Consider the following 22426-nt stretch of genomic DNA (forward strand, 5'->3'; position numbering starts at 1 on the left):
TTGGGATCAGGGCAACTCTTCCCAGCTTTCTTGCACTGCATTTACATTACACTGTTTGGATGTGACTCAGGTCACTATGGGAACTTGTGGTTTGGTGTTCTGAACTCTGTTTCAGGGCTCCACGCTTATATTTATTTTTAGGGGCACTGATGCAAATAACTGAATAAAAAAAAAAGGTGTATAAAAGACAATTAAGGGGAAAGAAATGTTTAAATAAATAAAAACATTTTAAAGAAAGCTATTTTACCAATTAACATACAGTATGCATTTACATAAACTAGGATCATAAATGACACCAAAACCAAATTTTCCAATCCACAAATCTCAGTGACTGGTTTCTTCAAGTACCAATAAAATGCCCAGGGTTACAATCCAGAAACGGGTTTCGGGATGCAACCAAATAATGGTTTACATTCGCACACTCTAATTTCCATTTTAATCTCAAATGAAATATAAATGTTTTGTGCTTTCATGCTCATCACCTCCGCTAACCATTTTCCAGGGAAAACATGTAATGGATGGAGTGTTTCTAACGCTCCCTCCCTGCCTTGTGATGGCTGGTGCTCTTCCAGAGGGCTGGGTGGGTGCCATACTCATCTGTGTACTGGCCTGGTAATTAGCTGCTCCCAGCTGCTGTGGGACAGTGTAGGCAAGGCTACAGCTAACCAGAGGTCACACCCAGAATAGCACAGGTGTGACATAAGGACAAAGAGGTCAACTCTTTGGAGAGGATCCACCACATGATCCCAAATGATTAGACCTGATTGCCTTCTCTTAAATACTACTTATAGGTGGTGACTAATAGTTGTTTAGTAAAATAGTTAAGTCTTTGAACTGGTGTGGGGGTCAGGGGGTCAGGCTTACAAATAGAACACCAGAAGGTTGTGAGTTCAACACCAGGGCTGCCACCATTGTGCCCCTGAGCAAGGCAGTTAACCCTGAGCTGCTCCAGCTGTCCCTGTAGTTAGTTCACTGTAAATCTCTCTGGATTAAAAAAAAAAACTGGTGTTGGGCCACACTGCAATTAACATATATTACATTATGTTAATGCACATAATGCAAATGTTCCAAAAATCTTGAGCTGAACGCCATACATGCTGTAACACCATTGTTTAACTCTAACGGCCATTAGTTACTGCTAGTGCACCTCTTGCTTTTCATTCAGAATGAAAACAAACGTAATTCATTTTATTTTGGATACATTTTCTGAGCAGTTCAATGGAAACAATTCAACTGCTGTGGCACTCACCTCCTGTCCAGACCTCGCAGAGTTCTCTGCAGAGTGCAGTGACTCGATCTCGCCCTCAATCATCGCTGCCTCAAGACATTCGTGGAGATCCTTGAAGCCGTTCACCTGCAGCGGGTACTGCCCAAACATCTCTGTGTTTTCAAACTTTTTACCTGTGGAATTACACACGTACAATAGTAGTAAACAGGTGAACATTGATAGTCGCAACTGAAAGAGGGTTAGGGTTAACCTTAAAAAGGCAAATATGGAATCACCATGTGAGAGAGAAAGAGAGTACATCACATACGTAGGTCAAAGGTTAGTTGGAAAGGTAAAGCGTTTGAAAGCCAAAGCAATAACAGCCATTTCTCACTTTGCATCCAAGCTAATGTTCACTTGTTCAGTAACTCACTCATCATTAAAACAGCTGCACAGACCTCCCTGCACTAACTACTGATGAGAAGCCCCAACAAAAGAGGAAGAGAAGAGTTGCTAGCGGACATGCAGATGAGGCATTAAGGTCATTTTATGAGCAACAGAGTCCACTGGCCCAGCTTTTGGTGGCTCTGAGCCAGTATTGTCATGCATAATAAGCACAATGTCAATCAGCCATCAAGGTCTTCCACGATCAATGCAAACCGCTCTCCTCGTTTACATGGACCACATCTCATTAAGACAAGGTCACCTTTCATCACTAGGGGCAAGGACTTGCTTGCTTTCTGGCTGCTGCAATCAAACCATGCTAACACTCTCTCTCTGTGGGTCTCTGGCTACCCCTCACTTTTTCTCTTTATTGGTTTTAATTTAACACTTCATCTCACCTTCCAGGACACCCACAGCAAGGAAGCGACCATAGAAAAGCTCCACCATGGGGTTTTTTGGCTTCTCACCCTCCCTGAAAGCAAGAAAGTTGTTTACAGGAGGCAGCTTTGATTCAGTTCTATGTAAACAATGTACATTTGATTCTCTACTTCAAAATGTGCTGCCTAATAACACCGGCAAGCACTTGTCCAGTGTAAGTCCATTCTGTCAACATTGACTTCTGGATAGAGAGAGCTGTGGTTACCGGTCTTCTTCAGCCTTCATCTGGAAGGCATCCTCCAGCCAGTCCAGCAGCTTGTGGGTGAACTCGCTCACATCCTGCTGATGAGCAAAGTACAGACAAACGTACAAAGTGACCAAATACAGGACTGCCTGTGGGACATGGGTGTACTACAGGACTCACTGCACCTACAAGGCAGACAGTCCAATCAGTCAAATCAATGTTATGCCTGTCATCTGCTGATATACACTGAGCTTTATGTATGAGATGACTCATCCTAGCGGAGGAGTTCACGGACACTTCAAAAGGAACCTGCATGCCACGAGGCCACTTCTCATCGTCAGATAGGCATTGACCTGAATTATCGGCTGGCATTGATGTCTAATACAGTGCAGTGACATGACTGATGAGAGCAGAGGGCAGAGGGCTGACCTCAGTTAACTGCCGTTGTGCGTATACTAATGTTAGGAGAAGAACTTTTGTAAATTCGACATGTATACATCACATTACAGGAAATATGCCTAACAGCTAATTCCTAGTCAATATTATTTATTGCTCAGTTCAGAGGTGTGGGTTTGAGAATTAATTGGTATAGATACGAGAGGTTAAGTGTCAGCTGAGTCAGTAGAACAACAATGGAATTGATATTGTCATATGAAGAAAGATTGGTCTCAGAAATATTAATACTCTATTTGTGTCTTGTAGAAGTTAACTTACGTCTTATAAAAGTCAAGTAGTGTCTGGTAAAAGTTAACGTGTCTTGTGAATTTACTTTTACAAGACATATTAACTATGTGTTAACGTGCCTGTTGCTATAATTTAACCTGAGTAGGATATTAAATGCAGGAATTATTTTTAAGTATTTTTTTTTACTTCTTTTAGATTGTATTTTGTAGTATATGTAGTTAATGTTAATACCTTAACCTGAAGTCAATGACTGTGGCAGCTGTACATCTTTATTCATTTTTGTATCTAGATGTTCTTGAAGCTTCCTTTTCTATTTCTCTGATCCTGATAACATTGCCCCAATTGATAAATGATTAAACACACATTGGCAAGACAGCGGGAAACTGTTAAAGTGTCCTAGCATCCCGCACTGCTAGGCAATAACCATAGTCACGTGTGCATTCACATGAATTGCTGAGACTGGGCATAGTTAGGAGTTGGTTGTCTAATTTTAAAGACTGGTGTTGACTAAAAACTGACTTAGCAGTTTGGACCGGGCTAAGTAAAGACAACTGGTGCAACCAGCTGCTGGAACTATCCAACTGCATGAAGACCAATTCATTAAGCCTTTACTTGCATTTGGAAGATCAGAAAATGGTCTGTAGTTTCTAGGTGCTGATGGATCTTTGATACTTTATTTAAAGGAGGCTTTTCTAGCACAGGTCTTAAAAAGGCAGTAAGGAAAACATCCAGTGAATCGTTAGGAAAGTCTCAGAGACTAAATTATAATACAAAATTTAAACAGAAGGTGAAACACTTCAATGTTTTACTACTTTCCTGAGAATCTCAGCATTTGTCAGGTAAAAGTTGCATTGTGAAGCCGTGCATGTTTACATAATATCTCATCTACTTGCAATAATGACTTTTTGTTCACTGAACACGGCATGTACGAAGTGAATGTTATTTTGCCGAGCAGATTATGGCAGAAAGAGGCATACCTGCTGCGACTCACTGGACTTAAAGGCGTCTTTGAGGATTTCCACAGCTCGTGACGGATCCACATATTTCCTCTTTGACCCCACCATGAGGGAGAAGAGGTTCCTCAGCTCCTGCATGAAGGGCAGGTTCCTGTGTTCCTGGTCAGAGTAAATCAAGCAACAATTTAGTGAATCCAACTTCAGTCAAGTCAGTGTTCCTCATCTCATCAACAGGCCGAGTTGGCCATCAGTTGAATAGGACTGTTGAATCCCATTGTTTTTTTTTCCATACTTCGTGTGTACATACCAAGTGTCATTTGAGGACCAAAGTGAAGGCCATAAACTGAAAGGTGTTTACAACAAGATTGTTGTAAATAACGGTTTTTCTGTAGCCTTCTTTTTCAAAGTGACACGTCTTATCATTATGAAGTAAATGTGGATTGCACAATGTGCTGGCTGCAGAATAATGACACTATCGGCCTTCACTAAATCTGTCTGCCACGGTACGATCTCCTGGGAAAATGAAGGAAAGTCTTTACAACAGCGGCGACAACAATAATACCACTTGAGTTTTTTTTTTTTTAAATGTCACCAGTGTTCCCCCTAGGTTTACTGCTTTGGGGGGGTGCTGACCGTGCGACGGGGGGACGTGGAGCATGGATTCTATTTAATTTCCCTCCTCTCCTATCCTCCGCTCTGTCTCTCACTGTAGGTGTGTGCGCACGTGTGTGTGTCGGGAGCGAAGCCCCGCCCTTCGCAGCGGAAGAGAGAATGTGAATGCGCAAAGCAACGCAGTAAACACTGAAACGTGCACAGAAATTAGATGAATAACATAAGAGTTTAGTTTATTTAATAAAAGAGCACCTGTTCAATGTCATAAGTGAGTTGTGAATATATAATAAAACCAAATAAAAAACACCTTGAATTTCAGGGGGGCGCGGTGCTCCGTTGGGGGGGCACACTGAAACAATGGTAGGGGAAACACTGGTGTAATTGTGAGATAGAGATACAGAGGTGACATTACTTAGCGGTGCGCTGTTGAGATCCTCACAGTATGGAGATTGAGCTATTGAACTCCATTTCCCATGATCCTTTGTGTCAGACCCTCCCTCACTTCCTGCAACCTGACGTCACCTTTCCGCACTTGGTGTGAAAACTCAGCTGGAAAAAAACAAAACACTGCCAGCTGTTCTCTCTCTTTCTGCCCTGCTCGCCTTCACAACAGGAGCAGCACGTAGTTAGCAAGGAGCTAACTGCATTCTGCAGGATAACAAACGTCTTACACACAGCTTATTGAACTGTAAACAGAACAAGAAAGTCGACGGGCTAATGATTTGGAGCTGCTGATGAGGAGGTGGTGCCCACATTGAGGTGACTTAATGTAAATTAAGTCATACTAAATAATATAAATATAAATATAATTAACAATTATATTAAATAAAATATAATTTTTGATCATTATTAATTCCTTCTGATAACATTTTAATGTATTTTGAGCTAATGCACCTACTTCATTATAGCGCCAGTTATTAACAACCCATATTTATGATTTTATGAATAAGAATAGTGTATTGATAATAATTAGAATTTATATGTGTTATTAACTAGAAGCCCATACATAATGGTGACACTGCATGAGGTGTAGCAGTGTTCCAACAGTGCATTAAAACAACACGCTTACTGTTAGTGAGTCAGGGATGCTGATGTGAAGATTACATTCTAAGCTCCAGCAGTCTCGTACTGCTAAAGTAAAAGGTCAGTGATTAGGACAGATGGAACTGATATGAAGAGATGACAGTTCCCAACCAAACTTCCACAGCAGCGGCTTAGACCAGATTAGCGACAGGCAACCCTACACTGAGCACCCAGCATGTTTTTGTTAGTCCATATTTTTCCCACCGATAACTATTCTGCAAAGGGAGCATGTTAATTTCTGTCCAGGTAGAGATATACCAAGGTTTCATCAAACATTTCACAAATGGTGGGAATTCTGGTAGCTTAATACAATCAGGTGCAAAACGCTAAGCTGCTGTGACCCTAGAGCAAGATCACACAGCTGCCGAATGGTGGCTCACAGCTCCAAGAAGGTCACACCCTCGGAGCTAAAGCCCTGCTAGCTGTGAGACAGAACTCATGTGAGGTGGCGCACACACACTGAACTAAAAAGCTTTACGAAGCATTTTAGCTCTCACTTTGTTATTGCCGCTTCCTTTTCCTCTGTTGAGGACCTGGGAAGAAAGGTACGGTTCTTACCTTTTGGTTGCGAGGCAGATCGTGGACTCGGGCTGGTGGCGAGTAGTTGAGCACCAGCCTCTGGAACTCCAGCAGGTTGAACAGAGACTTGAGGTTGAAAAGGGATAAAGACATGTTAGCAACATCCAATGATAAAGACAGCATTGGCCCACATACCTTGTTTCATGTCAGAGTACAACCATGATTAACTCCAGTGAAAGATGTAGTGTTGTCTACAAAGTGTGGCATCCCCCTCTGTAAAGCCATGAAGCTGCAATAACTGCCATAAGGTTTCAACTTTGTATACCGTAATTTCCGGACTATAAGCCGCGACTTTTTCCCCATTTTGCGACCCTGCGGCTTATATAACGGTGCGGCTTATCTATGGATTTTTACAGCTAACGGCCACTAGGGGAATTCCTAAATCTATGGATTTTACAGGTTACAGTCCACCGGATGCAGGGAAAGAGCGCGCAAAAGTAGCGAGTGGTACGAGAGACAGACGGACATTACGAGAGCGAGGCAGTGTGTGAGACACCCTCATTATGGAAAAAATTTTTCGAGGAGTCTTATTTTGTTAAATATGCTTTTATGTTGATACTCCTGAAACCGGCACCGGATGCAGGGAAAGAGCGCGCAAAAGTAGCGAGTGGTACGAGAGACAGACGGACATTACGAGAGCGAGGCAGTGTGTGAGACACCCTCATTATGGAAAAAAATTTTCGAGGAGTCTTATTTTGTTAAATATGCTTTTATGTTGATACTCCTGAAACCGGCACTTTCTGGGGGCGTCGCGCCACTTTTTCGGGAGACGGAAAGAAGGATACGCTGAAGAGAGGGGTGCATGTCCAAAAACCCCGACTGTGGAGTTACCGTATGATGATGACTTCCATGTGTTTCTTCTGTTTCAACGGTAATTTATGGACAAATTAAGGAAAACACCAACGGTCAGAGACAATAAATGCTGATTGAACAGGCAGAAGTTCTCCATCGTTATTTCCTGGTTCTACACAACACAACGCAGAGTCGATCGTGGTGTCAGCTACAGACCGGCTACATACACATCAGTCAATTTAGCGTCTGCGGCTTATAGCCCAGTGCGGCTTATATATGTACAAATTAGTCAATTTAGCGTCTGCGGTTTATAGTCAGGTGCGGTTTATAGTCCGAAAATTACGGTAATATTCACATTACTACTTATAACACTTTACATGCATGCTTTATGTGCAAGATACTGCTTCTCAGTTACTTTGTCTATAAATCATATGTAGACAGTGTTTGTAGCATCACGTCACTGCTTTAACTCTGGGTCATGATGCTTCATTTCCGTTCTGTACATGAAAGTGAACAAAACAGAGATTTTGCTAGGAAAATAAAATAATTGTTTACTTCTGTTCCTGCACCAACTGCAGCAGGGTCAGTTTCAAGCAGTGCCTTCTTCTCAAGGGTCACATTACACACAGGAGCCAGGCAGCATGTGATGGTGTATCCAGTGATCATCTGGCATATTTCAGCTCAGGTCACATTCTACCACTGACTTTCTCCAGCTTACAAGAAACAAGTCTTTGTGAAAGCTGGGCTAAAATGTTCCAGTATTTTCAAGCATATTAACATTTAGAAAACTCTCATTCATTACTACTTAGGAGGAATGCAGCAGATTAAAGCATTGATTCCCTGCAAACCATATGGACACACATGGACATGTAAAAGGTCAAGACCTCAGTGCATTCATTAGTAAGCAAAGTACTAGAAGAAATGGCAAAAACAAACAAGAAGGATTTTAGAGCACAATCAGAAAAAAGTCATTAGAAAATGGCCTTTTTATGCTCTTTGCCCCGACTGCAAGCCCATAAATAATGCAGCCTCTGGGGGCTGTCAAATGGAGTTGTTGATGGAACAGGAGATTGGGAGACGGCGGAGGCAAAGGGTCCCCCGGCTAAGGAGCACATCCCTGTCCCTTCTCTCCCTTAACAACATGCCAGGCCAACATTAATTCAGCAGCCCCCGTCAATGGACAGTGACAAATAGTAAAGGCAATGTACTCATAATAAGTACACACAATATGAAACGATCGATATAAGAACATTTTAGAGCTGTACAGAATAGTTGGAAGATTCAAATCTTAATTCATAACGTTGACATACGAATGCTTGCATGGCCTGAAAACTAAAGATTTCAATACCATTTTCATTCTCAAGGTCTTTAGATGGACTGACCAAATGTAAAGTCGAACAGATTAAAGCTGTCGGAGGAGTTCCTTAACGTACAGAGCCTGAAAATGACCAAAAATACCCAAAACAAAACACACTAAATTAAAAATGGTGTGTCAAACTCAATCACAGAGAGGGCCAAAATTAAAAACTGGGACTACGTCAACGGCCAAACAGGGTCAACATTTATTGAACAGGATAGACATATTGGATAATATTCGTATTATCACGGGCCGGATATAATTGTACCTTGGGTTTGGCCTTGAGTTAGACATGTCCGTTTTAGACAATGAACCCAGGACACTTACTTTTTTTTAAGTCTAAATGCAAAACACACACAGATCTAGGTGAAATGTACCGCAAGGGTTGTTTCGTTAAAGTTTTGTAGGGGGTGCTAATGAGTCCCCTTGCCACACCCAAGCACAATAACCTTATCAGTTAACACATCTTAGCACTGTTCAATGGGCGTGCCCAGTTTGGTGCATTATCAAGCATCCCTAGACCCTAAACAACAACTTCCTGTTTTATGACGGACAATGCGTCACCACGTGACCGGCGTTCCACGAAAGCTTCGCAGTCTGGCATGGTGAAGGTTGAGCTGACCAAATATGAGGGTGATGAGGTTAACCTTCTAAGGGTAGTATGCCAAGTATAGCAACTGTAACTTCCTGTTGCCAGTAAGTGGCGCTATAATTCAATATTGGCTTGTAGATGTCTTCAGGCTGGGATTTTCACACAACGTGTGAAATATTTTAAAGTTTTGACCATGTAAAGTCGACTTACAACAGTGTCTTTGTTCATGGCGAAGCATCGAAATTTGCCGCGCCGCCACGGCAAAGGCATGAAACGAAGTCACAAATTTCACTATGAAGCATCATCCACCTCTTAAAGTGTTTCCAACCAGATTTCGGATGGATCTGCTTAATCCGCGAGGAGTAGGTCATAAAAGTACACAACCTGTAACTTCCTGTTGCCAGTAGGTGGCGCTATGACTACGATTGAATTTTGGCATGTAGATGTCTTAGATTGCAGTGGCGGCTGCGTAGGATTATGATCCAAACATTACCAATAACTCCAGACTGTTAGGTTAAAAAAGATGTAATAATTTCCTAAATTAATCACATGTTTTTATATAACAAAATGTTCTGCTTCAATCCATGTGTTGTCTTTTAGCCTTTCAAAAGCAACACTTCCACCTCTCCAATTTGCCGAATACTAAATTTCAATTGCAATGCAGGCACAGCTGGCTTTTGGAAAGGGAGATGACACCGATTGGTTTAATTTATGTTAATACAAAAACACACCTATGATTAATCAAGAGACTAAATATAACACCTTTGCCCCTTACGTGCAACCATCTTATTATCGTTTAACTAGCAAAAATGGAATTGTACATGCCCTAAATGCCCTTTAAATCTCAATCAATGCCTTTGACTAGGTCTTTGACCATCAGTGAGTATGTGTGTGTGCCCACCTGTATGACAGCACTGAACCAGCAGGTATTGCCAACATTTTTCAGCCCCACAGGGCAGGTGTCTACTCTCTTCCTGTCGTGCGGGTTGGGTGAATCGCTCCATACTTCTGTGTGGGTCCGCTTCAGACTTGCCTTGTTCTCTGCTATGCTGGCCTCCAAAACTCTAAAAGATCAAATATAAAAAGACAAACAAATTTAATTAAAGGCAATAGACTTTGATTTTCTACCAAATGATCTCAGCATTGCCAGACCTTTCTACCACTACCTTTGAAAGGTCCAGCTGAACCCACTGATGGTAGAGAGATTACCTGATTTCTTTAAGGTCATTTCACAGTACTGGGAGCCTCACCACTCAATGGCTCTCCTGCTGCACTTTATCCTGCACTGTATCGCTTAAAAAGTTATGTGCTTTTTTCAAACTTTTATGTAATTCTTCATGTTGTAAAAAAAAAGCTGTGTCACAATGCTCTCCACCTGATTGCATCCAAAAGCATTTCTCCGAAGCCATTAGAAGAATAGTTAGCCATTAGAGGGGCTCGTGTCAAGGGTCCACATCCGTTCAGTCAGAATGGGGTTTAATTAAACTGCCAGATTGTGGCTTCAGGTCAAATTGTACTTAATATTAAGGGTTGTGATTTTAAATGCAATATTCATGAGGCTTTTATTCTCCCTTATCATAATAAACTAATCAAATTAATTACAAGGAAGGTGACCATTAGCAAAGCCTTGGACGGTGAATGAAAGGAAAAACACGAGGTTTAAGTGGTGAATTTCAAAACGGCATTTCTTTCAAGATAGTTTGAGATGTCGTTTAACTCAGTTTACTCATTTCTTTGACAGAAATGATTGTTATTACATGTAAGTGTTATGTAGAGGTGTCCCAACTAAGAATTTACACAGACCAATCTGATCGATCAAGTCTTGCACATCGTCATATCATATTTGTTTTAGTTTATTTGATAATTGATTCCCCTCCGTTTAAGCTTCATGTATCCATAGAAAAATAGCTAAAACAATAACATTATTGGCCGGGATACATGTGACCATCACTTAGCTGTTGTTTCAGAATGCTGTTGGTTCTGTGTGAGGTTGTGTGTGAGGTTGTGTGTGAGGTTGTGTGTGAGGTTGTGCGTGTAGGTTGTGTGTGTAGGTTGTGTGTGAGGTTGTGTGTGAGGTTGTGTGTGAGGTTGTGTGTGTAGGTTGTGTGTGTAGGTTGTGTGTGTAGGTTGTGCGTGTAGGTTGTGCGTGTAGGTTGTGCGTGAGGTTGTGTGTGTAGGTTGTGCGTGTAGGTTGTGTGTGAGGTTGTGTGTGTAGGTTGTGTGTGTAGGTTGTGTGTGTAGGTTGTGTGTGAGGTTGTGTGAGGTTGTGTGAGGTTGTGTGTGAGGTTGTGTGTGTAGGTTGTGTGTGTAGGTTGTGCGTGTAGGTTGTGCGTGAGGTTGTGTGTGAGGTTGTGTGTGAGGTTGTGTGTGTAGGTTGTGCGTGAGGTTGTGTGTGTAGGTTATGCGTGAGGTTGTGTGTGTAGGTTATGTGTGAGGTTGTGTGTGTAGGTTATGTGTGAGGTTGTGTGTGTAGGTTGTGCGTGTAGGTTGTGCGTGAGGTTGTGTGTGAGGTTGTGAGTGTAGGTTGTGAGTGTAGGTTGTGAGTGTAGGTTGTGTGTGAGGTTGTGTGTGAGGTTGTGAGTGTAGGTTGTGCGTGAGGTTGTGTGTAGGTTGTGCGTGAGGTTGTGTGTGTAGGTTGTGTGCGTGTGAGGTTGTGCGTGAGTATGAAGTCAGCAGTAATGGTGTGTGTGTACGGCCACGATTGGACATTAAGATTGGCAGTCAAATCTGGCACCTTAGGGTCACCCCCAATGTGATGTATCACTGTGTTGGAGTTGTTGAGACGATAGAACACTCCGTCCTCTCAGTTGTACATGGTGTTACAGAGTGATGCTTCTTTTACCTCATTAACATTCTTGCATATAGATCTGGCAGAGTACTCACGGAATTAACATTAATTATTGACAGCTGATATGAACACAGTTAAGTCAAGAGTGCAAACTAATCATTTTTCACGTTCACACACTTGAATTGTCACTTGCATATGGAGCGATTAGCTCGCAGTGTAGAGCCCAGCTGTCATTAAGGAGAGCAGCGGTGCAACACTAGCAGGCGGAGGGACACAAAACACAGTCGAGTTCAGTAAAGAAAGGATCGGCTTTTGACCCAATACGAACCATTAAAACATGTCCGGATTAGGCCCGATGGGATCCTTAGAATGGGCTTGGGACATCAATGATTACAATAGGGGTGTTGCGTTTTTATTTTTCATCCAAAGAACTAACTCTTATAAAATAAAGTTATATCACAACATTTAACCAAATGTTTTTTGAGTGCGAGTCCAGAATGTCTTTGATATCAGTGAGTAATGCTGCTGAGCTCACCTGCTGATGGCCTGCTCCTCATCAGTGATGCCCGTCTCCCTGAACGCCCGGTTGGACTCCTCCAGGCTGAGGGCAATAGCCCTCTGCAGGTCATCCTTATCATCCCCAGTCAGGTCAATCACATCTGAAAATTATTATTTTTATGAACACCAATGTTATGGTTTATAATCAGACAGTTTAAGGAAGTATTTAAAACTCTCTAGTCTTTTCACATTTCCTTTGACCCCATGGGGTCCAATGACGCATGTACCGGTACTCAATGTTCTCTCAATGTTTCTGTTGCTATCTTGGAGATAATACAATCCTGGAGATATGGTTCAGATATTGCAAGGAATCTGTAGAAGCTCCGCTTCCGCGTCATTTTATTCAAAGTCGCATGTGACTTAAACAGCGAGTGTGAAGGCTGGGAAGACAGCATCGCTGCCTCTCACCGGGTGTAATTGGTGGACTTGTGTGTCCGTCTCTATTCTGTGAAAAAAACAACAACCAATGGGCAAAAATCACTAAGGACCCCCACCCCACCAGCTGCTGTTTACATTCAGTACAGCAGAGGTGTGTAAAATGGCGAAGCAGCAGATCCGAAACTGCAGCGTTTTCCAAAGCAGCGACGGGGATAACAGAGCTTCATAGAATGAAGGGTTTGAAGAAACACACAGCTCTCTTCCAAGAGGCTGCGAGAGGCAGTGGAGCCGAACAATTACTCTAATGAAGATGAAAACCAAAATAACAGGGATCCATTTGATGATGGGTAAGTGTTTTTATTTTACAGAACGTTCTGTAATGTGATAAATGCTGCTTCCATGTGCAATATATACAATTGTTTTGTGTAACAATAGTCACCAGATTTTACCGTCTATTAGTAAAGATGTACTCTGTGTAAAAGTTATTGTGTTGTGTGAGCGTCACTTCCAAATAGTATGGATGAATGGATTTTGACCATTTGTATCCTGCTGTTCTGTTCAGATAACACTTTGTCTTCAATAGGTTTTATTTATTTATGTGCGTTTGATTTTATACTGAATGTAAAACTTTCGGGAATCTATTTTCAACTGTAGAGTGTAAAGTAGTGAAGTGGGAGTAAAAAAGAGGTCCAGCATCCCCCACATTTTCACTGGGTGTGAATTGTGAGGGGTCACCTGAAGGAAGGAAAGAGAAAGGGAGTGTGAACTTTCTTCCAACCAACTAAGTAGTAATGCACAACCCTACAAATTAAAAAACTCTTACATTTGTAAAGCATATTATTAAGGAACTGAAAGTGTCACAGCAGCAGCAGCAGAGACGCAGGAGTCAGATTTCACTCATCACAGGAAGAGAGTGGAAAGTTAACTGACAAGACGAATTTAGGATTTAAACCCAATGCTAATATAGAACCAGAAAAAGTTAATGAGACAATGTGTAAACTTTTGATAGAATGCCTTGCAGTCGCAGCTGATGAGTGGAAACTCCTGCAGCAAAGCTCCACCGGAGGCCGATCAGACACACAGCCATCCAACTTCAAAGATCAAAGTAAGCGTTCTGAGCATCACCGACGAATAACTCTATTTTAACGTCCGATGTGTTCAGAAATAACTGTTAACTACTGGTAATTAAGTATCATGCGTTATGCTATCACAGTATATACAATAAATCATATTGACAAAACTAAAACATGGTAATAAAATACTTTTCATATTCATTCAAATTGAAATAGAGAAATGTTAAATGTTTCTCATCATCTCTTGAACTTCTGTGCCTAAAGTGTAAGTAAGCGTCTCACTTGTGTCGGCCTGGCTGCCCACGCTGATGTATCTGTCGCTGGCCACCTCGGACGTCTGGTAGTAGGTCGTCTCATCTTGCTGAGGAACCTTGGCATTCTTCTCTGTCAGAAACGCCACAGCCTCAGCCAGGTCTCCATTGCTTACCTGCAGCAACAACGGTTTTGTTAAGTCTTATGTCAGTTCGGTATGAACACAGGACAATAATTAGCAGGAACACTCCACCAGAACTTGAGGCCTGTTCAGTTCAAGTATCAATATTTCTTTCCAGCTTTAGTTTCTTTGGTTGGACCTAAAGACTTTAGCTGCTGTTTAGGATAACTTATGCTTACGTTAACATGGTTAAGATGGTGCTTATCCAATGTAAAACTGTGTAATTGTATTGTTTAGTAACGACTAGGGTTGTAACAATCCATCGATCTGCAGTGTGTACAGTTTATCTGTCTGTGAATAAATGCTGCAACCCCTGTGACACGGATTGTGTTTAAAAGGCTTGCAGGAAATATTCTATAGTTGTCCAAGAATTGATATAATATTGTGATGAAACTATAATATATAGGAATAGAGAGAGATAGATAGAGAAGAGAGATAATAGAGATATAGAGAAGAGTATAGAGAGATAGAGAGAGAGAGAGAGAGAGAGAGAGAAGAGAGAGATAGATCTATCTCTCTTCTATCTCTCATCTCTCTCATCTCTATCTCTCGCTATCTCTATTCTATCTCTCTATCTCTTCTCATCTCTTCTATCTTCTATCTCTCTCTTCCTCTTCTCTCTCTCTCTCTCTCTTTCATCTCTTCTCTCTCTCTCTCTCTATTCTCTCTCTCTCTCTTCTCTCTCTCTCTCTCTCCTCTCTCTCTCTTCTCTCTCTCTCTCTCTCTTCTCCTATCTCTCTCTCTCTTCTTCTTCTTCTTCTCTCTCTCTCTCTCTCTCTCTTTCTTCTCTCTCTCTCTTCTCTCTCTCTTTCTCCTCTTCTCTCTCTCTCCTCTCTCTCTCTCTCTTCTCTCTCTCTCTCTCTCTCTCCTCTCTCTCTTCTCTCTCTCTCTCTCTCTCTCTCTCTCTCTCTCTCCTCTATCTTATATCTCTCCTTCTCGATATATATATATCTCAATGCATGCATGTATGATGTACCTGCAGGGCCTGCTGGAGCAGCTGAACATCTGTGGTGCCTGTGACCTCCCTCAACTGGTTTAGTAGCGTCTGTTGGTGCTATTGAAGGGAAGACAAGAGAGGAGGAAACAAGGCAGTTCAGAGCAGAGCATGATAGAGAGTGTGCAAATAGTTTAAACCAGATTGAGGTCTTAAAAAAACAAAACAATGCTAGGGAACCACAACTGTAAGAGTGAAGCCAACATTTCCACTAAATCAATAATGAACTCACTCACAAGGCTATTACACATCTATCGTGACAAGTGAATAAAAAAGGCATAGTAAGTGCAATATCTCCATCTAAGGCTGCAGGGGGAAGCTTATTATAATTATGTGTCTTTTTTTCATCTAGGAATTTATTTGAAATTAGTTTTGAACATTGAAAACTTGCGTAGTGACATGAATTACAGGCGCTTGGCTCAATACCATTCTGAGGTTGAAGGTGGGAAAAGAAGGCAACCTGCTGCTTCAGGGCCGTTCACATGCAGCGTCTCGCCTGGAATACGCGAGGCTCGTCAGTCGGGCGCACGGTGCTTAATATTGTAATAGCTTTTCAAAGGCGCTGAGACACGGTGAGATCGTAACCAGCTAACTGTGTCATCTAATCTTCTTCCAGGAGTTGTTTTTTAAGTGTGTATTAAAATATTGTCTGTTAGACAGCAGAGTTTTCCCTAGAAACTAACGTTTCTGTTTCTCCTTCCTCGCGTCTACATTGATAATAATGGATTTGAGCATACAAAAAGACCTGGCATGTGTACATCCCCTACCCTCCAAACAGACTTGGGAAAGTCAGACCTGTATCAAGCACCAGTATCTGCCATCAATCACAAAACAATCTTTAACTTAACATAACTTAATATGGACCTGTTCATTCTCTCCCTCCCTATTAACGAGTTCACCAAAGTCGAGTGACCTACTGATGTCAAACCCAGCTGGACTGCATGGCCTTGCCACACACACTTAACCTGCAATTCAAGGCTTGAATGAACGCACTAACACAGCTTTCACAGGTGTAGCAGGCAACAGTTAGTCTTAGTTTCAGAGGTCTTTTTTGGTTTAGGACCAGTTACTGTAGGTTGTTACTTTCTAAACATTACAGATTAATTGCACAATACATATCCATGGCAACGCTACACAATCTACATCACAGACATTTTTACACACTTCCAATTGAGTTGCTACAGCTACGACACAAAAGGCAATAGAGACCAGTTAAGCGTAGGGAAATGACACGCGATAAAGCAACACCAAACTAATAATACTCTTGAATGAGAATGGTTGAAAAACAAAAGGAATTAATTAAACATCAGATATCAAAATTAACCAAAAGTTCTGAACTCAGATGTGGAACATGGCCTCAGATCTGGGACAAGTCTCTTTTCAGTCCAAGTGTGACCATGACCTGATTCCACATTGCCACATACACAACATTTTGTTTCCAATCCCATTCTGCAGGGATTCAACACATTACTTGTATATGGAAATGACACATATAAAACAGGACTGCTGGTTGGCAGAGGGGGAAGTGAGCAGTCACAGCTGGTGCACACAATTTATGATACAAAGTGTTCATATCATATCATTTATTTTATTTTATAGTTTTGATGTAAAAACAGGAGGGCTAATTCAACATGATGAATTACCGCCTTTTAATCAAGCCCCCAGAAAAGGCACCAGGCTTTGAAGCCAATTTTCATAGTGGCCAAATTGTGGGGCAAAAAATACTTTTCTCAATAGAGCATTGAGAAAGAGACGTCTGTAAGTCAGCGGATAACTGTTTTTGACAAAAATCAACTTCAAAGTACGAACACTTGAATGGCCCTCATTTAAAGCCCAAAGGTTGTAAAAAAATGCACTAATAGCCGAATCCGGTTATTTCCCCTCTTCCATTCATGTGACTGAGCTGAGACCCAGAAGGAGCCGCTGGGAGGCAAGGCTTCATTTCTAGCGCGCTTGCTCTATGGGGTCACCAGATGATCCAGGTAATTTTATACTCTGTAGTCAAGCAATTTTGGCTTCATGCGCCACGAAACAACTTTCATTAACACAAGCCTGCCTCCAGCACAGTATCCAGTTTTTTTATTCACCTTGTTCTTTGCTTGAACTAGGGGATACTTTATCGGGATAGAAGATGTTGGCCATATCGCTCAGCCCTAAAGAAACAGCAGTCAACAAACACTGTGCATTAATTACATCATATAAGCCGACCAGAAAGTAAACTGAATTCAATTTTAGGAAGCTGTGACTCCCGGTGCCGTTTTTCCCCCCCGGTCGAATCAGCCAAAGGCAGCAACAGAAACGTTGTCCCTGGAGCCGCCGCGCGACAGGCACGTTTTGGGTGATATAGCCAAAAAATGGATCACAATAAATTGCTCAATTTCAGTTGATATTGATAATGATTGACTTGTTATTGATAACTATTTTAAATAATTACCAAGAGAAAAGGGTTGAATTTAAAAAAGATGCAATGCGTAAGATACAGCCGCCGAATCCCACCGTGGGTCCAGCCCGGACAGCTGAGGGCAGCGCCCGAGAATGATCAAGGGAGCGGCGCTCTCCATCCACTCCCCGACGGCGACCTAGCGTCTCTAGTCTACTAGTAAAAAGATTGCGGATGGTTTCGTACTCTCGGAAGGATTTTAAGACAAAATTCTAAAAATGGGTCGCCCAAATATACTGGTAACGGCGAAGTGTTTGAAACACTGCTTATGCTTCTAATGGGGGTTTACATTTACATTTAATTTAAGTTTCACAAAAGTATTTAGCATATATATAATATATAATATAATATATATATAATAATAATTATAACAATATTAAAAAATATATACTAGTATATATATATATATATATATATAGAATATATATATATAAGCCAATATTAAAAATATACATAGAGATCTAAGAAGAGGCTGGGCTGTCTTATGATTCTCTTCCTCTCCCGTCTTTCCTGTATGGAGAATAAGAGAAAATCTATATCTCTATATCCCCCCATGGAAGAGATGTATTCTCCTACTCTCTTATATATATCCTATTCCTCTTCTCTACTTCTTGTGTCTCTCTCTCTTCTCTCCCTCTCTCGTCTTCTCTCTCTCTCCTTACTGTCTACCTCTCTCTCCTTCTCTCTCTCTCTCTCTCTCTTCTGTCTCTCCCTCTCTTATTATATCTTCTATCTGTACCTATTATATATTATTCCTATCTCTCTATACACACTCTATATTGATATCCCCATTACTATATATAATATATATATATAGATCTATATATATATATCCAAACGATTATATACAACTACATATATATATATATATCTATATAGATATAATATATATATCTATATACTCTATATATGTCTATATATCTTATATATATATTATTCTCCTGGTTCTATCTGTGTCTTCTCTCTCTGTCTCTCTCTCTCTCTCTCTCTCTTGTCTCTATCTATATATATCTCATCTCTCTCTATAGTAGTATATATTATGTGTTATATCTCGCTGCTATCTCTCTCTCTACTATATATATAATATATATATATATTATCTCTTATATTAAGCCAATATATATAAAATATATATATATATAATGAAGATGTCTTTGTTTACCTGGCACAAAGGGTAAATAGATAACAAAAACATTAGTATTGGCCATATTGTAATTTTAAACATCAATATCGATTTGTAGTGAAATGCCTAACTTCCAAAGAATCTGAAGGCTATTAATTATTTGAAGATGCTGGCTCAGAGGGAGTATGAAACTGATCTTGAGTAAATGTGAATCTAAAGAAACAACTGAACTTATTGAAGTTATTTATCAACATCACAATAATATTAACATCACAAGAAACTGAGTATTGTAAAACAGTCATAGACATCAGAGCAGCACCTCTTCTCCTGTGATCCTGAAGTAAGGCACACATTCATGTCAGGCCGGGGGGCACTGTTCTGTACCTGGTTTCAGAATCCAAACCTGCTTTTATTCGCTACAACATTTTCTGTGAGCTGCGAGGGGAAAATGTTTTAACAGAGTCACTGGAGAAAGTGAAAAGAAAGTTGACGGCTTTGTTGAGTAACAGCATATAAATAACGCACAAAACCCAATATGTCTGTGACCATGCTCGCAGTTTACTCGAAAAGGATACACAACTCTGCAATAGTCATGTAGCAATTAAGGTCGACAACATGACACTGTTCTCTACCAACGGTGAGAAGTGCAACTCTGACTTATCTGACATGTCACTGTTAACAATGATTGTCTAAAACAAAACAACATTGTAACTTGTGCACTTATAAAAGCTTTACATTTGTTTCAACCACTCGAGACAAGTAAACATGATAATGTAATACTAGTGAGTGTTCACTGTCAGAGACTGATGGATGCCGGTTTGTTGACATGGAGGATGGCGGGGTCAGTGAAGTGTGAGGAAAGTTACACCTGTGACAGATTTGGGCGGAGTCAACCACAAAAGCAGTTACTCAGACACACACACACACACACACACACACACACAAACAAACAAAACACATACTTCTCTTCTCCATGTGACATGGCATGACTGTTTGTCACACTGGTCATCAGCCATTAAGAGGCAGCTTGAATAACACATAATTCTCTGTATGGCACAGGGAACAACGTTGGGGCCTTACAGCAGAGGCATTCCCAGTGAATCTCTTTCATGTATCAGGTTCTCATGGCTGCTTTGGTATGTGCATGTTGTACACAAAAACAAATTGCACAGATAGGATTAGAAGTCCTTCAACATGACCTCATCTCACTATCTACAGGCCACTACATAAAAACCTGCACCACACCCTGCTATCATGAAGCACTCTAATGATGGGATACAACTGTAATGACTATAGGCCTAAGTCTTGTGCAAACGTATTATTGCTTTAAATTTGGACTAGCCGAGTAATCGTCTAACCTAACTTTCGTTTTAACAACATCAGTCAAGTGGTTGCGACATTTACCAGAGCTATGCAACGCTGGGCATGATGGTCACAGAGTAAATCCCATAACTAGAAGACTGAGAAGCGGAGTCGACCCTTAATGCTCTTTCGTAAAGTGAGAGCATGATTCAAATGTAACCTAATAAGGTGCTTTCTCGGTTATGAACCATCGCACACTTGGCTTGCTATATAGCTACTCAACCCCCGCCAAGCGTCAATCCTGTGCTTCTACCTTCTCCGCTGGCCATGCTTGGTAAACAAAGATATCAGATATAATATGAGTACCGTTAACCTAGAAAACATCTGCACAAACAAACACGGGATACCCATTTCTCTAAACTAAACATCATCTTTGGTGGAATGGTTTTCAGCAAAGTGCCCCGTGAAAATAAAAGCGTTAACGTTAACGTTTCTCTCAATCATACGAACTTGACGGCAATACATAACGTTAAATATTTCACTGTCACTTGGCCTTGTTTACTTCGCTTGAGGACAACTAGAGCATGATGCTAGTGTTACAAAGGAAACTATCCGCCGCATTAATACGTACGAACTGCTAAATATTGTTAAAGTTCCCCAATTTACACATTAACGCTAATGTTAAACTCCTCTTTAACGTTAGCTACGTATTACCGTTAGCTAACGTTGGCTAGCAGCAAAATATTGGATAACGCTTTACGCTAGGAAGACGGTAGGCCTAGCTTAAATACATTTACTTACGATTTACAAACTGTTGCTCAGCAACAGCTTATAACCCCTAATAACACGACAATTCAATGTTAACCTAACTAACAAAGATGCTGACTAGCCAACTCTGCGGGTACTCTGAGCCCTAAAACTAAGTAGCTATACAATTAGGCTAAAGTTAGCTAGCCACCAAATTAGCTTCTGTAAGCTTACCTTCTGAGAATGCTGCTGAAGGACATTCTGCTCCACGGTCATGGCGGATTCAGAAATAAATGTAACTAAATGCAAACCAGAAGTAGCTAAACACACTGGATATTTTTCACTAAAGCGAATTAATACACGATGCTATGATGTCCCCTCCTTAATCAGCGACATTACGGGCGCCATGGCAGAGTGACTAGCGCAGGTCATCCGCAGGCATCAAAACATTGCTCTGCCTTGCCTGAGTTCTTGGATCGATTACTCACGTCTGTCCTAACTGCATTTACGTCACGGATCAGATTTTTGGAAACCATGGATAACAAATAAGAATAACAAAATAAATGTTGATCTGTTATTTGTGATTTAATGATTGACGACATCCTCCCGAGTTTGTGTCATGTTATGTAACACGTGTTTGATCTTCATGACCATACTTTGAACGCAAATAAGCACAATTTCCCTATTAATGTAAGGAAAATATTCACATTCACATTCATAACAGTACAATAACATAACACGAATAGGCTTCTGTAATAGAAGCAATGACATTATTAAGTACCTTCAATATTTTTTTGTGTGTATAGTACTTTATTTTATACTTTGACTGTTATCTATTGGCATTTTTGTTCTGAATATGTTTAGGCCCATGCAGTAGGCTACTAATTTTCAATATTGTTTTAAAGGAAAGAATAACCATATCATACTTCTACTACCATGACCTAATCTCATTTTCATAAAATGCACTGTTTTACATGCAGTTTGTCCAGTTATAGATACATGGTGTTCTGGTAAATGAGTGCAATGGAATGAGAATTAAACATATCAACATTGATGTCTAAGCCCCGCATGAATATTTATACTGTATAGGCTAAGAGCAAGTAGATACATCCTAATATTATATAAGGACACTGAACAAGGTTATATGCAGAATACAGACAAGAAAGTTGTGAATGGTGAGTTGATATTTACCTTGCCTTACAACATTTGCATAGTTGTGAACGCTCTGCAGGTAGTGTCTTTTGTTTGTTCTTCTTATGCACCAAATCCTCAACGCACACTTGATATTTTGTTTGTGGAATTTCACTTTCCTTTGAATTGACATTCTGGGAAAAGGATTTCTGGAACAGATCTTTAAATAATGGTTGCTATACTTGAAATAGTTTCAACATAAAATAAGCAATTTACAATTTATGGAATTATTTAGAGTGCAATAAATGTCAGTCACTGTCAGGTGGCGCTGAGATTATATGTCAGTGCTGTATTCAATTCTAAATATCCTTATTCATGCTTTATAAGTGACATGACAGCAACGAGTAGAGAAGAGAGGACATGGTGTTGTATTACCGGGTTTAAGTGTGTTATTTATTTTATGATTGTTTTTCCCTGTTTTTGCACAAAAAGTACTTTCATGAACAAGCGTTTACTTAAAGGTTGATTTCT

At 40.6% G+C, this 22426-nt stretch overlaps 1 protein-coding gene across 4 annotated transcripts in view; it reads right to left on the reverse strand.

The window, feature by feature from the left end:
- usp25 (ubiquitin specific peptidase 25) overlaps nt 1-21230 on the reverse strand; it is a 34665-nt gene extending 13435 nt beyond the window's left edge. For 3 of the 4 annotated variants that reach the window (XM_029447287.1, XM_029447286.1, XM_029447284.1), the window contains exons 1-10: nt 20999-21230; nt 15135-15212; nt 14008-14152; nt 12252-12375; nt 9830-9992; nt 6167-6253; nt 3935-4072; nt 2295-2371; nt 2050-2123; nt 1250-1401 (exon numbers count right to left, since the gene is read on the reverse strand). In XM_029447287.1, the coding sequence (XP_029303147.1) occupies nt 1250-1401; nt 2050-2123; nt 2295-2371; nt 3935-4072; nt 6167-6253; nt 9830-9992; nt 12252-12375; nt 14008-14152; nt 15135-15212; nt 20999-21040 (1080 nt within the window). In that variant the 5' untranslated portion in view covers nt 21041-21230. The remainder of the gene's footprint in view (nt 1-1249; nt 1402-2049; nt 2124-2294; nt 2372-3934; nt 4073-6166; nt 6254-9829; nt 9993-12251; nt 12376-14007; nt 14153-15134; nt 15213-20998) is intronic. The other variant, XM_029447285.1, reaches the window with a different exon arrangement.
- Nucleotides 21231-22426: the final 1196 nt, after the last annotated feature.

Source organism: Cottoperca gobio, chromosome 14 (assembly GCF_900634415.1).
Source record: "Cottoperca gobio chromosome 14, fCotGob3.1, whole genome shotgun sequence".
NCBI lineage: Eukaryota > Metazoa > Chordata > Actinopteri > Perciformes > Bovichtidae > Cottoperca > Cottoperca gobio.